Source organism: Bombyx mori, chromosome 19 (genome assembly GCF_030269925.1).
Source record: "Bombyx mori chromosome 19, ASM3026992v2".
Lineage (NCBI taxonomy): Eukaryota > Metazoa > Arthropoda > Insecta > Lepidoptera > Bombycidae > Bombyx > Bombyx mori.
In genome coordinates this window covers 11,569,462-11,586,949 of record NC_085125.1, presented here as the reverse complement: position 1 = coordinate 11,586,949, position 17,488 = coordinate 11,569,462, and the positions used below count along the sequence as shown (strand labels likewise).

The window sequence follows — 17,488 nt, the reverse complement described above, 5'->3', positions numbered from 1 at the left end:
ATATAAACAAACAAGAAATACACAATGTAGAACGCTAATTAAAAAATGAAACATTCTGCTGCTAACAGCTCGTAATTGAGACGACCTCTGGTACACCTACATAACTAATTTTCTACAACAATAACTAACAATCAGCAATCTAAAGATACAATTGTCGCAATTGTACCGTCGAATAAATATCAATGAAACAATGAGAAAATAAATGCATTCATTTTATTTGCTATTAAATGTATGATTAACATAACTTCCTTTATGTTAAAGTAATTTAATATTGACAGAACTAAACATTTAGAAACCATATTACTAACTGAAATTATTGAGGCACACAATTTAACAAAAAGTAATTAGCAGTTTTAATCGAATTTTCTTAGAGCGTCACACCTTCTCTTCAAATTAAATTACTAGACATCATCAAACATCCAACCTCAAAACCATTTTAAATTGTTAGAAACCAAAGTGTTTTTTTTTTAATTACTTGAAAATACAATTTTCAGCACACCAAAAAAATAAACCAGAGAGCCTATCTTACGCCTATATTTCTTCGATAGCCAGCAAAACGATTTCCATTAACCAGGCCACCGGTACACCGGCTATGTATATCGGCAATTAACTCTGTTAATAGACAAAGCGGCTAGTGGATTTTCTTATAAAGAATTCCATCGTGAAAAAACGCACACGCATGCGACCGTTGCAGTCCGAAAGCGTGAAATGGAACGTTCACGGCGCGTTGTTTTAATATGTCCAGTTGTCTTTATGTTTATTATCATGTCACTCGCCACGGAATATGATCGTGACAGAAATAATAATATGAATAAATTTTACATGTCGCCTTTTCGCATTAAAAGCGTACAATTTCCTAATATATTCGAAATTGAGTTAATATGCGGAATCGTTTGGTATCTATCACCAGTATTTTTCTCATATATACTGTCAAAAGAGCGTAGTTTAGTTTTAGTTTTTTTTTTACGTATATTTTGACTACTATTAACAAAATTAATACATAATTTTATCTTACTTTTAAAAGACAGATAATGTAAAGAATAAAAAATAAATGTTGCAAATATCATTAATATTAAAAATATTACATATTAAATCTTTAAAACACTCTCCTGTAAAATTAGTAAGTTTTGAGTTTATACAGTTTTAATGCGAGAAGACGATGTATCTTAAATACGTTTCTAAAATTTACTTAAGTTTTTACACATTTAAGTAATTGTTAAATAATGGCTGGTTGGTTGGCGCCTACGTGATATGTTTGTTTGATACAACAAATTTGTCTTTGCGACAGACGAAAGCAGCGAAAGTTTCGCTATCTATCAGCTTGTCCTTGGAGCTTTCCAAATCTCTGAACTATTTTGGATTTTGAAATTACTGACCTATACAAATAGACACAAGTCAATGCACTCTTGAGAGCACGGTCCTATTTACGGACATTTCGCTAATGGCAGTCACTTTCTTTAATTATCTTACTTATACTATCTACATATTAACCTCACATGAAACCTGAATACAGTATTTTTAAGGCTAATTTTTAATTGAGTGAAATAGAAAAAACTTCATATATCGGTCCTCTTTTGACATTTCGACCTTGTATTTATTACCACTAAAAACAAACCGTTAAAATTAAGTGGCACAAATCCTTTAGTTAAACCTAAACTTTGTAACACCATTTTTAATGATTTGCATAGTAATTGAATACATTTCATATAGCCATTGTTCTTTTTATTTCAAAATGACTTTTCAAATGTAGTTAATGTATAAGGTAGGTAATACAATTGTTTTTATTTAGTTTTTACTCTTTACTTCGACCAAAACTACAATTACTTTGTTTTTAAAAATCAGGCATCCGTTCGCCAAATTTTAAGGACTATTCTCAACTGAATTCAACAACGCATATGTCTAAAAACGAGCACCTTTGCTTTCTGTGTCGCTTATTTATTCCAACGAGATTTTGAAAGTACTTAACTAGAAATTACTTCCCTACGGAGGCAGGGACTGAAGAAGACTGGTCAAATCCAAGCCCAGACCGTTGCATTGTTTTCTCTAAAACTAAACCAACCGAGGATGTACTAGAAACATTAATTTTCTCACTATATGATACAGCAACAATTATCTAAAGAGGCGTGTCACAACCAAAATAAATCTTATCGACCATGTCATAATCTGTAGTTAATGATTGCTCATTTTAATTAGATAAAAGAACGTGACAAGTTCACTTGCTAACAAAGATAAGATATATGGTAAAAATCACTGTACGAAATCACCAAAAGCGATTTATTACAATTTTAAAATATATCTAGAGAAGAAAATAAAGTCTTACTAAGTACATTAAACAAAACAGTCTTGTAAAGTTTCACTTTGTTCAAATTTCACTCACATTCTAAAGATGCCGAATTTGCTTTCTCTAAACGGTGCGTTAAGAGCTGCCGATAAACTTAGGCCTATAATTTTTCTCGTATCTTTCGGAGCTACAATGCCATCATCCCACAGCCTTGCTGTACTGTAGTAAGGAAGACCCTCTTTCTCAAATTGCGCTTCTAATGGACCCCTGACTTTCTTTTCATCTTCATCAGTCCACGGTTTCCCTTCACGCTGAGCCTTTTCTTTGGCGACCAAGGAGAGAACTGTTGCAGCTTGTGGTCCCCCCATCACGGATATTCTTGCGTTGGGCCACATGAAAAGAAAACTCGGCGAATACGCTCGCCCACACATTCCATAGTTCCCAGCACCGAAACTTCCCCCAACAATCACAGTTATTTTCGGTCCTTTGAAACAACTGACCGCAGTTACCATTTTAGCTCCATTTTTAGCAATACCGCCAGCTTCAGCGTCTTTTCCTACCATAAAACCTGTAATGTTTTGCAGGAACACTAAAGGAATCTTCCTAGCAGCGCACAGCTGAATGAAATGGGATCCCTTCAAAGCTGATTCGGACATAAGAACGCCGTTGTTCCCGATTACACCTACTGGGTGTCCATACAATGTGGCGAAGCCGCAGACTAAAGTGTCCCCATAAAGTTGCTTGAATTCATGAAATCTACTTCCGTCAACTATCCGGGATATAACCTCTCTAATGTCGAAAGGTCTCTGAATATTAGCACCTACTATTCCGTGTAAATCCTGAATGTCATGAACAGGCTCCTCAATTTTCGAGGAATAAACTCTAGCTCTTTGGTCATTGTTCCAATTGAGGTTGGCCACGACATTCCTAGCTAAATGTAAAGCATGCTCATCATCTAGAGCATAATGATCCGTTACTCCTGATTGCCGGCAATGTAGGTCAGCTCCACCTAAATCTTCAGCAGAAACTGATTCACCAGTAGCGGCTTTGACTAATGGAGGGCCGGCCAAGAAAATGGTTCCTTGATTTTTTATTATAATACTCTCGTCTGACATACTAGGGATGTACGCTCCTCCCGCAGTGCACGATCCCATGACAACAGATATCTGCGGTATACCCTCAGCTGACATATTAGCTTGATTGTAAAATATTCTTCCGAAGTGTTCGCGGTCCGGAAACACATCAGCCTGATCAGGGAGATGGGCTCCACCAGAATCAACAAGATAAATGCACGGAAGCCGACATTCCTGTGCGATCGACTGGGCGCGTAAGTGCTTCTTCACGGTAATCGGAAAATAAGTTCCCCCTTTAACGGTTGCATCATTAGCGACGATCATGCAATCGCGACCGTGAACTTTGCCGATAGCGGTGACGATACCGGCGCTCGGAACCTGGCCCTTGTACATGTCGGCGGCGGCGAGCGCGCTCAATTCCAATACATCGGAGCCCTCGTCCACTAACCGGTTAATCCTGTCTTTGACAAGCAATTTTCCTCTCGCCGTGTGCCTCTTTACTGCGTCCTCTGGCCCACCTCTGATAGCGTCACCGGTTTTCTGTTGAAGCTCGTCGATCAGTTCATCCATTTTCGCCTTATTCTCTTGAAAGTAAGGATCACTTCGGTTCGGCTCAGTACCGATGACGGTCGCGTGGCTGTGGTGCCGGCATTGTGCGCTCAGTCGGCGTATGCTTCTGACGAGTTTAAACATTTTAATGTATAATTAAATTGAGAATAAAAACACGACCGGTCGTCGGGCCTCTGACGCGCTACTGGCAACAAAGCCGCTGTTAACGTTATCAACACATTTTAATCGTACAAAAACAAATTCCTTGACGACCGCCCCCCGCTCCGATAATAACTTACATTATTACATATGTATGCGTTCTGACTGTATATTAAGACAGCGTAGTTTTACGTAATATTTACAAAGCCCAGCGCCGACGCGTTTCCATTCATTCTGGCGCGTTCGCCTTTTGCATAACGCGCTTAAATAAATGATCCTTAAATTCGTGAAGCGAAATTTTATGTTAGTTTTTGAACAGATATTCGATCATGATGACGTGACCCACTTTTGAGTCGAGTTCACGTGCAGCGTGGTGTGAAATACACACGGACCTTGAACAATAAACGGTCACTTGTTACGACGAATCTACTTGTAGACCAAGACTGATTTTATTTTCAAGTTGAATTTCAAAATAGACATTACCCTTCATCGAATACGATTGGATATTCGTATTTTATCGTTATGCCAATCTTTTATGGACGCTTACTTTTATTTAGTTGTTGGCAAATATGTAAAAGATATACCTTATATTGTATTGCAGAACACAGCGACATTAATATCGTATACTAAGATAGGACGTAATATAGACGTTTTTTTTTATTAATTATTAGCATTTCAACTATGGTTCTATCATGGTTTAGATGCCCAGTATTATGATAACTATTATAGAGTAAAAGAAATCTGGCAAAAACCTTAAGTGGAAGATCATTGATGTTTCCCCAAACCAAAGTGTTAGATATCTTTGTCCGGGCCTAATAAATAAATAATTAATTAAATAAATAATTGAACTATTTTTCTTGAACAATTTTCCTTCTCCGTCTTAAGGTAAATAATATACTCTCCGAGAACTTAACATATTTTACTACCTAAAGCTCAGTAGTCACAAACATGTGCTTAAGGATTCCTTCCACCTCCTCACAATACCTGCAGACTGGATCAGCAGTAAGACCTAGCTTGTGAATTTGAAACTTACAGTATCTTGTATAAAATGAATATCATAAATTACTGTCTCATTATAATCGGCAAATAATCGATGTTGGAGTACAAGCGAAAGTTCGACCTCATGTCTCAAGACTGGTATCATTCACATCCTAAGGCCTTCGAAAATCGTCGTGGGGCATGACCCCAAAATCATTGAACGTCACAAAAAACTCTATATTTAAGATTAAATAATTGAAAACAAAATGTGTATGTTTTAATTTGATTCTTACACAATACTAGTGTCAAATCAATTCGTCGGCATTCCGATGAATATAACAATTTGCATTACGTCTACGGTTGCAAGTATTAAAAATTTCGATGACAATAAATAAGTTGAACAATTTCATAAAACTAGTGATGCCCTGGTGATCGAAATTCGAATATAATATAATTCATTGAAATATAAGTTTGTACACCATTATGATTCTATTGTTAAAGACTTCTATACTTCTATAATCACAGATTTCGCCAAGACTACACTATAGAAAAATATTAATAAAGACAAACAATATTTAATTTTACTCTATTCTCAATTTGACCACAGACGTCAAGAACAAAAGTTTGACAATAAATAAATAGCATGCATGCGTGTGTGCGTCAAATACATGGTAGTGTGTGTAGTGGTGTTTTTTATTGATTTAATGTATTTTTTAGACATAATTTAAAAATATATTAACATTCTGCACTTCTTCTCTATATTCTCTATAGGTAAGTATGGGAAATTTGATACTCCTCCGTCCGCGAAAGTTTTCGTAAAAAGGGATACAAAGTTTTTCCTTCACGTATTAATATATAGATAACTAAGCGCACGCAATTTAATCATAATCGGCATTACTACGACCGGTTGAAGGCAGCTAGCTGTAAGACACAATTGTGCTTTTCACTTTCTTCTGATAGTCTGCGTTCGACAGGTGGCGACACTTTTTTTTTCGCCAAATGATATAAAATATTTTGGTTACAACCGAAGTGATAAATTCGAAACAGATAATTTGCTCTCCATAAAATTAATTGCTGTTGACTTAATTATAATTTGAATGTAATGTAATTTTCTGTAAATGATATTTTTGAACTTTCAAAAATTACAATTAAACCAATGTTGGTGTAATATTACTGATATTAATGAACTCTGTTCTTCAAGGCGTTACCATAACGCTACGACAAATCTAACTCGAAACAATACCTACTGAAGAGAGCTCTTTTCATTCACCTTCTGTGGTTGACTAGTCATTGGCTTGCCTATATTTCTTTCGTTGTTAAAATCCATAAACTACAATAACCACTCACCTTCAAAACAGTATACTACTCCACCATCGAAGATAATACGATAGAAGACAAATGAAAACAAATGAATGTCAACCATCGGTTTTATGGTTTCCATATGCTATATCATAAACCATGCAAATAGATTTTGTTAGCATGTTCTGTGTCCAACAGTAAACACGCCTATCAATCAGAAAATAAACAAATACAACTGTGTTTTTAATCTCACAACTACATAACGTAATTTGTTCACCAATTCTCAAAGTTTACAGCATCCTTTTTTTATTTAAGTTGCATAGTCAACTCCACGGTCAATCTTAGGTGAAAGGCTTGTAATAGTTCATACGGACCGCAAAATAGACGCAACTGCTGGCCTCACTAAAATTAGGGAGTTAAACAAGATTTCTTTTTCTACCTTTGCTGATAGCCTGGAGAGCCTATTTCAGCTTCTCCTTGACGTGTAGGTGAGCTCACGGGGCTCAAACCGGGAGTGTTGCTAACACTGGCCCTAGCAAGAGCAGTGCTTCGCAGAATCTACCATCGGATCGGAAACGCGACCCATTGAGAAGATCCGGCGAGAAACTCAGTGGGCTAGGAAAATCTATCTATCTACTATAGATAATTAGGAGCTTAAGAGGGCTAGGGTTCGAAAATGCATACTACCGGTTAGAAGCCAGATTTAAAAATGTAGTAGCCAGATTTAAGTAGCCAGTATTTATTTGTTAATGGTACGTAAAAATTAAGCTTTAGGAAGTCTAGCGTAATTATTATATAGTAATAATAATTATTATTTATAATTAAAAAACAACCATATTACAGCCAAGCAGTTGATTTAAATATTATATTTATTATACCATCACCATGTTTTTCACTGTGTTCAAAATAAGCGATATGATTACATTTCATAATTAAAATACTGAATATTGAAAACCACTTTTATAGTTTAATCTTACGTTTTCTACTATCCGGACGACTATCATCGAGGCCACGAAAACTGAAAAGTATTCGAAACTTTGGAAATAATAGGTATATTAAAATAACAATAAAACTCGCGAGATTAAACCGTAAAAGTGGTTTTAAAAAACTGCGTGAAACCCTAAAACTGCGCGAAAACCGATGAAAATACTAAAATACTGATGTTTAAAACCACTTTGAATTCATAAAGCCTTATCAAAAACAATAAGTAAATAAATAGCAGACGGTTTTTGCCTATGCAAACTGCGATTTTAAGGAGAACTTCATCTAATTCCTTACGTTCTTTCACAGGATCGAGATGAGCAAACCAAACTTGAAATGAAACACCGGCAAGAAGAAGACGATTTGTACAGGAAATTCTCGAAACATAGAGAAGAAGAAAATAGAAGAATACGTGAAGAAATACAGGTGAATACCAGTTTGTTGTATTTTACGACCGTGAGATCTATGATTCTTATATGAAGGATGGGAGTATTTTCCTCTATTCCCTCACATTCATTGATGCCACGTCATTTGAAGCACAATGATGATCCGCCTTTCATCGAATATAAATATATTAGTATACAGTGGATTTCATTGAGACTCTTCTCAAGGAGAAGTTTCTTAAGTTTTCGGTGTTAGGCTTTTCTAATATACAATAGTTGAAGGATTTGATAATTACGTAATATTTATTACGCGGTTTCCAAATGTGTATGGGACACATTGCTAGGTGGATGCCGCCACCTTAAGGCACTAGAGCATAATCTTAATATGAGAATAACGACTTTCTAGGCACACAGACCTGAATGCGCATTTGAATTGCGAAAAAAATAGACCAAATAGTACCCAAATAGTGACTAAATATGTGCGGCTCAACGTAAATACATACGAGTATTATACGGAGTCGCTAAAAGAATCCGCTACAAAAATACAGCAGTATACAAATATCTAAGTCGGCAGTATAAATAAATGTTCAACAGAACAATCTAGAGTCATATCATGTAAAGCCTCTGGCCTTTCCCTAACGTATCGATGGCATCTTTCAGGACGAATGGGAGCGCGAATTAGAAAGGCTGACCAGCCGGTTCCAACAAGAAATGCAGGTGAAAAAGAGAAGACCAGACGCCGAGATCGGTGCTCTAACCCTACGGCATCAGCAGGAACGGGCAGACCTGGAGAAGAACATGACACTTCGTAGGGATAAGAAGAAAGAAAGTTTAACCAGGAAAATGTTGGAGCACGAAAGGTAAATTTAGATAAATATGTCATATACCAATGGTCAAAGGGTCGATTTTTTATAGCCTTAGATGATAGATCAAGATACTGGGTAGTGAGCGGTTGCCGGCATGGCCCAGCTACCTCCTTAGGAGGAAAACTCTGCTAGAACCTCATTTCTCGAAAGACAATCATAGCACTAACTAAAACAGAAGATAAAAGTTCATTATTATGCTTAAAATCGATTTTCGCCAAAATCGATGACATCTTACGAACAGGAACTAAAGAAATGTAGGGTATTCGCAAGTACGTCACCATCTTAACTTTCTCATTATAAGTTCAGGTTTAAAGTATTCTTTTTGAATTGCTTCTTCTTCACTGATCTCGTCTGTGTTGACCACGAAAACTGTAAAGTTACGTAATCGAATCCAGGGCGGCAACAGCAGCTCTAGTCGAGAAGCAAAGTCACGAAATGATGGAGCTGATCCAGGAACGTCGTTCGGAGTACATGGCGGCATCTTCACTGTACGTGGATGGGGAGGAAGCTCCTCCGTACCCAGCCCGAGCCCCGCCTCCCCAACCACCGCTAGTATCGAAGTTCCACATCTACACCGACCCGGCGGAGTTCTCCGAAGTCGATAAAATTGCTATTTCGGTAAGTTTTGTCCATAGTTCATAAAAATAGATTTGGATATGTCTGTGGCCTCAATTATACTCCTGCTGTACAATTCGCAGGTACGTTTTCTTATGCGTAGATAGCTGAATAGACTCATGGTCAACCTGGTATTAAGTTTCCGGGCCTTTAAGAATTACATAATACTGAATAGATCGTGAGGTGCAAACTTTTTTCAATAAATCTGTGTTTATAACCTATTCTTAATTAACCCCCCTAGGTAGCACAAGAAGACCAAAAAACCTTCACGGATTTAGTTCGGCAACTCGTCGGCAGATGTGCAAGTGACGTAGAGAAGGCGAGGACTATCTTCCGGTGGATTACTGTGAAGAATCTGAACAATATTCAATTTGACGACAACCTTCGAGGGGATTCTCCATTAGGGTTGCTGAGGGGAATCAAACATGGCACAGAGAGTTACCACGTCTTATTCAAGAGATTGTGCAGGTAAGTGTTAGGGGAAATTGAAGCAAAGGAAAGTCCCGAGGTGGATTGATGTCATGCAGATAGATGGCAGGCCATAAAACTGATACCAGATATGAGCAGCATGATATTAGGGGACATGCTGTGCCGACCAATGGGGGATAAGGGCAAGAAGAAGTTGGGGTAAAATGCGAGCCTTTGGTGACTCCCTCCTAATATCTGCCTCAAAGCAATACTAACCTTAAATAGGCAAAATTTTATAAGAACCACCCGTAACTGACCCGTAAGAAGAACTGAATTTCATCGTCCTCTGTGTGTACCCTAAAACCGGTCTGATTATGACGGTGGAAGGTCGTATTGAGTCCCTCAACTGTGACGCAGAGATTTACTTCAAAAAGTTCTAATTTATGACCGATATTATCAAACTATTCAATAAATCAAAGTGAATATGTCAAATCTAAACGAATACCTCGTGCTGATCACCTTCCTCAACCAATAATAATACTTGTCGATCTTCAACAGCTACGCAGGTCTTCATTGCGTGGTCATAAAGGGGTACAGCAAGTCGGCCGGCTACCAACCAGGAGTGCGCTTCGAAGACAACAGATTCCGTAACTCTTGGAACGCCGTGTACGTGGCGGGAGCGTGGCGCTTCGTGCAGTGTAACTGGGGCGCCAGACATTTGGTCAACGCAAAGGACGCTCCTAAGCCCGGGAACAGAGGGAAAAGTGATAGTTTGAGGTTAGAACGCCAGACGGTGAATTCACTCTCTTCACATACCTTTAAAAAAAGATATTTGTGAATTTAATGATGATTCGTAACACGCCTATCCCCAAAAAATCGTGATAGAAAACAAAAATTTTCAATTTATATGTTTTTTTAAGCTGTATCATGTGTACATCTACTGTCTACATACGATTTCGAGATCATTCGCATAATTTTTTGTATTTATTAAAGCCGGTCTGACCTAAAAAAAATGCCAACAAAAACGCGAATCTTTCAGTATCTTTTGTCCCATTACCATTCTTACTCTTACATACTTTGTCACGTGTACTTTTTTTTATTTTATTTCTTAGAGGGGTGGACGAGCTCACAGCCCACCTGGTGCTAAGTGGTTACTGGAGCCCATAGACATCCACAACGCAAATACGCTACCCACCTTCAAGGGCGGATCCAGGGGGGGGGTCATGGGGGTCATGACCCCCCCCCTGAGCTGGTCCCAGGACCTAGGTGGACCACATATTGAACATAATGATTTAAGGACACAATACTTAGTCTGGCCATAAATACTGTTACAATTAAAAATAAACAAAATATTACATTTGAATTTGGAATCTGTCATTTTTATATGATTGCTCATTGAGTTTTCTCATTTTGGCGCCAATACATTGTACAATATTTTGAGATATTAAAATGGAGTGGGGTGATAAAGAAAACCGAATCGCTGTGATTGCATTACGCAAAGTAGGTATGGAGCCAAATGCAATTTTTAAAACTCTCCATACGCTTGGTATTAGTAAAATGTTTGTGTACCGGGCTATTAATAGGTGCAATGAGACCTCCTCTGTTTGTGACCGAAAAATATCTAACCGTCCACGTAGTGTTCGTACGAAAAAGGTGGTCAAAGCAGTAAGGGAAAGAATTCGAAGAAATCCTGTCCGAAAGCAAAAGATTTTATCTCGGGAGATGAAGATAGCACCGAGAACCATGTCGCGTATTTTAAAAGATGACTTAAGACTTGCAGCCTATAAGAGACCTAGTGGTCATTTCTTAACTGATAATTTAAAAGAGAATGGGGGGTAAAATCGAAACAACTAGCAAAGGGAGGTCACAGAAAAATGTTATTTACGGATGAGATTTTTTTTACGATTGAGCAACATTTTAACAAACAAAATGACCGTATTTATGCTCAAAGCTCTAAGGAAGCTTCCCAATTAGTCGACAGAGTGCAACGTGGGCACTATCCGACTTCAGTGATGGTTTGGTGGGGTATTAGCCATGAAGGAGTGACTGAGCCATACTTTTGTGAAAAAGGTATCAAAACATCGGCACAAGTGTATCAAGATACGATTCTTGAGAAGGTAGTGAAGCCCCTTAACAACACCATGTTCAATAATCAAGAATGGTCCTTCCAGCAAGACTCGGCGCCAGGTCATAAAGCTCGGTTTACGCAGCTTGGTTGGAAACGAACGTTTCGGACTACATCAGAGCTGAAGACTGACTGTCGTCTAGTCCCGATCTTAATCCGCTGGATTATGATTTATGGTCAGTTTTAGAGAGTACGGCTTGCTCTAAACGCCATGATAATTTGGAGTCCCTAAAACAATCCGCACGATTAGCAGTGAAAATTTTTCCCATGGAAAGAGTGCGTGCTTCTATTGATAACTGGCCTCAACGTTTAAAGGACTGTATTGCAGCCAATGGAGACCACTTCGAATAAGCTTTTTATACTTTAAATTGTTTTATATTTATGTATTAAACTAACACACTGTAAAAGTAATAAATGTTATTTGCAATAGAATTTTTTTTTCCTTTGTTTCAGTATTTATGGCAAGACTAGGTATATTGTTGCTCCTTAATTAATTTAATATAATATAATAACTTTGTATGATGGCAAATGTTTGGGAACGAACGCATCAAAAATTTGAATTTTACCGCGCCACACTCGCGCGCGCTTGTCGACTACGTAACGTCTAGCTAGGCCTAGCCTCAAATTGAATCCTAACCTCAATCGGAATCGGAACGACTAAACTTCAACATATCATAACATAGTTCTAAGTTAAAAAACTAAAATTTCTTTATACCTTTAATGTGCTTATAATAAAATACCTACTTTTTACTTGTATCTATTGTTATCAAAATTAAATTATAAGTTCTTGACTTGACCATGACTATGTGACCCCCTCCTGGCACCAAAGCTGGATCCGCCCTTGCCCACCTTAAATTATAAGTTCTAAGGTCTCAGTACAGTTACAACGGCTGCCCCACCGGCTGAAATAGGCAGGGCGGTGGTACCTACCCGTGCGGACTCAGAAGACGTCCTACCACCATTTTTTATTAAAGCCGTTCTGACCTAAAAAATGCCTACAAAAACGCGAATCTTTCAGTATTTTTTTCCCATTCTCATTCTTACTCTTACATACTTTGTCACGTGTACTTAAATTTTCATCTCAAGCTCGTCACGATTACAGATACGAATATGACGACCATTACTTCCTGACGGACCCTAGGGAGTTCATCTACGAGTTTTTCCCTCTTCAGCCGGACTGGCAGTTGCTGAAGACGCCCATCACTCTACACGACTTCGAGGAGTTGCCGTTCGTGCGATCCCTCTTCTTCAGATACGGACTATACTTCAGCGATCCTAACACCAAGGCGGTCATGTACACTGACTCGACTGGTGAGAATTGTAGAAATGTTCACTTATGACCGGTTTTTGTACAAATAGGGTGCAAAACTTTTAAAAAATCATTCTCGGAGTTGAAACGGTAACCATCATCATCATCAGCATTTATCTGCCCACTGCTGGACATAGGACTTCCCCAATGCCTTCCACATAATGCGATCCTCCGCCTTTCGTATCCAACGACTTCCCGCCGTGCGCACTAAGTCGTCAGTCCACCTGGTTGGAGGACTGACGACTTAGTGCGGTAGAAACGTTAATAAGACTAATTAATCGTTTTTTAAAGTTCCATACTTCGTCAACCGTCAACGTATTTTGATTAATTCCCGCGCGTCACGCGGGACCGTTAACCCCGCGTTTTCGTGGCTTTACACATTCAGACGAGAGGCTAACTGGTGAAACCCGTAGACATCAGGAGAAATATGGCCACTGCCCATGAGAAACGAGGTTAAAATCAGCGGTAAATCTGTAGATCATTGTTATTCGTTGAACTCCAGTTGTGTCCTAAATCTTTTAATTTCGCTCAGGTACTGCTTGCATAAGTGACGATACTGCGCCAAAACAAACGGAATGTAGACTCGTATGAAATAGTTATATCATAACTAGGCCGCAGAGGAATAATTACTTTGCTAAAAAAACCTTTAGATTAAAAGTGACTTCAATTTATATATAATTTATATTCGTCGTCGTCATGGCCTATTTGCGTAATTACTGGTGGTAGGCCCTGTTTTGAGTCCGCACGGGTAGGTACCACCACCCTGCCTATTTCTGCCGTGAAGCAGTAATGCGTTTCGGTTTGAAGGGTGGGGCAGCTGTTGTAACTATACTTGAGCCTTAAAACTTATATCTCAAGGTGGGTGACGCATTTACGTTGTATATGTCAATGGGCTCGAGTAACCACTTAACACCAGGTGGGCTATGAGCACGTCCACCCATCAAAGCAATAAAAAATATATATATACAAATTTAAATTTCCATATACGTAGGTGCGGCGACTATGCGCATAGCCATGCCTGCACACATGCAGAGCTCGCTGATCTTCCACTACAACCTCAAGTTCTATGATACGGAGGGAGATGGTTTTGATGGAGTCAGCCTCAAGAGATTTGTTATGCAGGTTCGTTAAAAAACAATTTTGATTTACATGTGATGATAACTCTGACTATTGTATTACTTGTCTATCCTGTCATCATCATCAACTCATACAACTCTAGTTAGAGGTATACTCTACACCTATGACGTAGGTATTTCTCAAGTGACCAAAAATTACTCGTCCGATCAGGCACTTTTGACAATATCACAGAGGTCAGTTTGGTATTTTAGATTAACTATCTGGTTTTAAGTCACTAAAAATGTCAGTTAAAGACCAAGAACTGAAAATGTTTTACCGAATGAAATTATTATTGAACAGACCGTACTTGGTAGAGCTCATCTTAGAACCCACAAATTAACGCAACCCATTATTTTTTCTCTTGTATACATTTCTCCGTTCTATTTACCCTTTCGATTGCGCAAATAAAGTAATTTGTTTGGTATAACGGAACCAAATATCCGAACGTGCGATACCGCCCCCGCCGCCGCCTTACCCCCCGCTGAGTCCGAGCTCTCTGAGCCAGAAGAAAACACGCGCTCTCGGCGCCCGCGACGACGACCGGCAAAATATTGTGTCTTAGTTTATCTGTATGGTTCTCAACTCATTTTGTATTTTATTTTAGTTATTGTGTCGCTTTTATATTAAAACCTAATACAAATCAGTGTAAACATAATTTCCATATCTTCTTCGCAAACAGCACGGAACACCGAACTCACAAAAACTCACAAAAGCCCCTCCAGTCGGACTTTTAGTGTTAAATTGGTCATTAATCTTTTCCCTTATAAATCGAGTTCCGCCCGGCCATTAACGCGATTCTGAGACACGCATTTAAGTTACGATAAGTAAAACAAAATACACACGCCCAAGTTGGACAATAGCAGTTATTGGTAATCGAAATATTATAAATTTCAGTCAGTTGTGGGCAATGTGGTGTCATTCCGAGTGCACGCTCCGTGCAGCGGTGCCTTCCTGCTCGACATCTTCGCGAACGCTGTCACTCCAAGGGAATACCTCACCGGCGAACCAATGAAGTTCAAGAGTGTCTGCAAATTTAAGGTAATTATCCCGGTGGTCGCCACCGCCCCTACTACGGTCCTATTTGTACCCGTGGGCAAAATTATGGGGGGTTAATGATCGAAACAAGTCACCCGATTTTCAAAACTTATTGCCCAAAAAAAATCGCCAGTATTGATGAAATAGTACTTACTGGTGGTACAACCTCTTGTGAGTCCGCGCGGATGGGTACCACCGCACTGCTTATTTCTGCCGTGAAGCAGTAATGCGTTTCGGTTTGAAGGTTGGGGCTGCCGTTGTAACTATACCTACTGAGATCTTAGAACTTATATCTCAAGGTGGGTGGCGCATTTACGTTGTAGATGTCCATGGGCTCCAGTAACCACTTTACACCAGGTGGGCTGTGAGATCGGCCACCCATCTAAGCAATAATAAAAAAAAAACTATGCAACCGTAATTAAATCCATTTAATGAAGCAACACTTATATAACTGATTAATTTATTTATTTCCTTTCTAACCTCGCCATCCTAAAGAAAACATAGATTAGCTTGTGGAGAGTATTAAGCGGTAGGCAGCGGCTTGGCTCTGCCCCTGGCATTACTGAAGTCCATGGTCGATGGTAACCACTCACCATCAGGTGGGCCGAGTGCTCGTCTGCTTTCAAGGGCAATAAAAAAAAAGCTTCGATGGGAAAAGGCATGTTGGTTGGTCTGTTTGGTTGTGTATAACGGAATCTTTGGAGGTCATTTTGATCGACTTCAAGTCGTATCATAGTCTTGAAAATTTGCATACACATCAACGCCGATGAAAATAGAATAATTTTCTGACTTTTATCTGACAACAACAGAATAAAAAACGAAAAATTAAATTAATTATTGTTTGTTCGTTTTGCTGTTCAAGAGTGTCTTTTTTTCTTAGTTTTTAAACTATATTACATTATTTATTTTCGTAGCCTAAGCAGAAAAAATCCAATGCACTCGTATCGAGCGACGTGATTATGCCGCTGCTGGCGAATGACCTCCACCATGACCGAATACCGTCGTGTAATAAAAATAAAAACCGCAAAAATCATAATTTCCGTAATTGCTGGTGGTAGGGCCTCTTGTGGGCCCGCACGGATATATTTATTGCGAAGCACCCAACACTGTTTAAAAGGGAAGACAGCTGTTAAATGTCTTACAATTGACGCTTAGACCTCATGTCTCAACGTGAGTGCAGGCATTAATTTTGCGATCTCCATGGGTTGTGGGGACTATTTGACACCAGATATTTTTTAATATCTTTTTTTTTTGCTTTGATGGGTGTACCCGCTCACAGCCCACCTGGTGTTATGTGGTTACTGGAGCCTTAGATATCTACAACGTACCCACCTTGAAATATAAGTTCTAAGATCTCAGTACAGTTACAACGGCTACCCTACCCTTCAGACCGAAACGCATTACTGCTTCACGGCAGAAATAGGCGGGGCGGTGGTACCTACCCGCGCGGACTCACAAGAGGTCCTACCACCAGTAATACGGTCGCGACGAGGTATTCAATGAATCATTAATATTATCCTTTTCTTCTTTTTTTCAGATTTGTTGTGCGGAACTACAGACTGTGATGGTACCGCTGCCGGACTGCGCGAGTGGAGAGTGGGGTCCGACTAAAGCCACAAGGCTCTTTGGACTCGTACCTATAACTCACCAGGTCAGCTTTGTTTATGCGAATAGATGAAGGCCCACTTGTCACAGGTGGTTTTCAACCGAGGTTTGAGAGTCCTTAGCTTCTTTCCCGTGTTTGGCTGTGTTAACCCATAGACATCAATAAGTAAAGGCCTCCCAACAACTTGAGACCTGATATCAGACTAAGTTGTATTTTATAAAGCTTGCCGCATCTAGAACGCACGATAACTTTACCGCAGAAATCAAAATGAGGATTTTTTTTTTATTGCTTAGACGGGTGGACGAGCCCACAGCCCACCTGGTGTTATTACATTTAAGAACACTCTCTCTACTTCAACCTGCTATGTCCACCCAGTGCGGAATGTAGGTATTTTCATATGCACTCCATTCATTTCGGTCTCTTGTCTGTCGCATCCTTACGATATAGTTTGACTAGGTCATCGGTCCACCTCAGTGGTTGTCTGCCCATTACGACATCCAGAACGATGTCTCACTCAAATATTTTTGTGCCCCAATTATTGTCCATTAATTGAAGAACAAGAATGCCGAACTGACTTAGACTCTCATTTGAGCTACTGCATCCGTAGGAGCACATTGCTCGACTAATTTATTGACAACGTACTCTATAATTATCTAAATAATTTGGCATCTTAAAAGCGCTGATGTGTAAGACCATCCTGCGCAT

The 17,488-nt window shown here is 39.1% G+C and overlaps 3 protein-coding genes across 7 annotated transcripts in view; 1 reads left to right on the top strand and 2 right to left on the bottom strand.

Moving 5' to 3' along the window:
• Positions 1-17,488, bottom strand: part of LOC101739626 (dnaJ homolog subfamily C member 13) — a 468,160-nt gene that overhangs the window by 267,511 nt on the left and 183,161 nt on the right. The window lies entirely within an intron of this gene.
• Positions 1-17,488, top strand: part of LOC101744686 (hillarin) — a 73,054-nt gene that overhangs the window by 52,037 nt on the left and 3,529 nt on the right. For all 4 annotated transcript variants that reach the window (XM_004922413.4, XM_012694428.4, XM_021351079.3 and 1 more), the window contains 9 exons: positions 7,630-7,746; positions 8,364-8,563; positions 8,965-9,187; positions 9,426-9,652; positions 10,151-10,369; positions 12,820-13,028; positions 14,018-14,148; positions 15,037-15,180; positions 16,715-16,828. In XM_004922413.4, the coding sequence (XP_004922470.2) occupies positions 7,630-7,746; positions 8,364-8,563; positions 8,965-9,187; positions 9,426-9,652; positions 10,151-10,369; positions 12,820-13,028; positions 14,018-14,148; positions 15,037-15,180; positions 16,715-16,828 (1,584 nt within the window). The remainder of the gene's footprint in view (positions 1-7,629; positions 7,747-8,363; positions 8,564-8,964; positions 9,188-9,425; positions 9,653-10,150; positions 10,370-12,819; positions 13,029-14,017; positions 14,149-15,036; positions 15,181-16,714; positions 16,829-17,488) is intronic.
• Positions 200-4,224, bottom strand: LOC101744540 (probable methylcrotonoyl-CoA carboxylase beta chain, mitochondrial). The gene has a single exon (XM_004922412.5). It carries the CDS (start codon positions 4,045-4,047, stop codon positions 2,374-2,376), a length of 1,674 nt encoding a protein of 557 aa, XP_004922469.1. The 5' UTR covers positions 4,048-4,224; the 3' UTR covers positions 200-2,373.

Bases quoted from the DNA above. Each gene is read 5' to 3' on its own strand.
- LOC101744540 (XM_004922412.5), bottom strand. From the start codon at position 4,047: ATGTTTAAACTCGTCAGAAGCATACGCCGACTGAGCGCACAATGCCGG.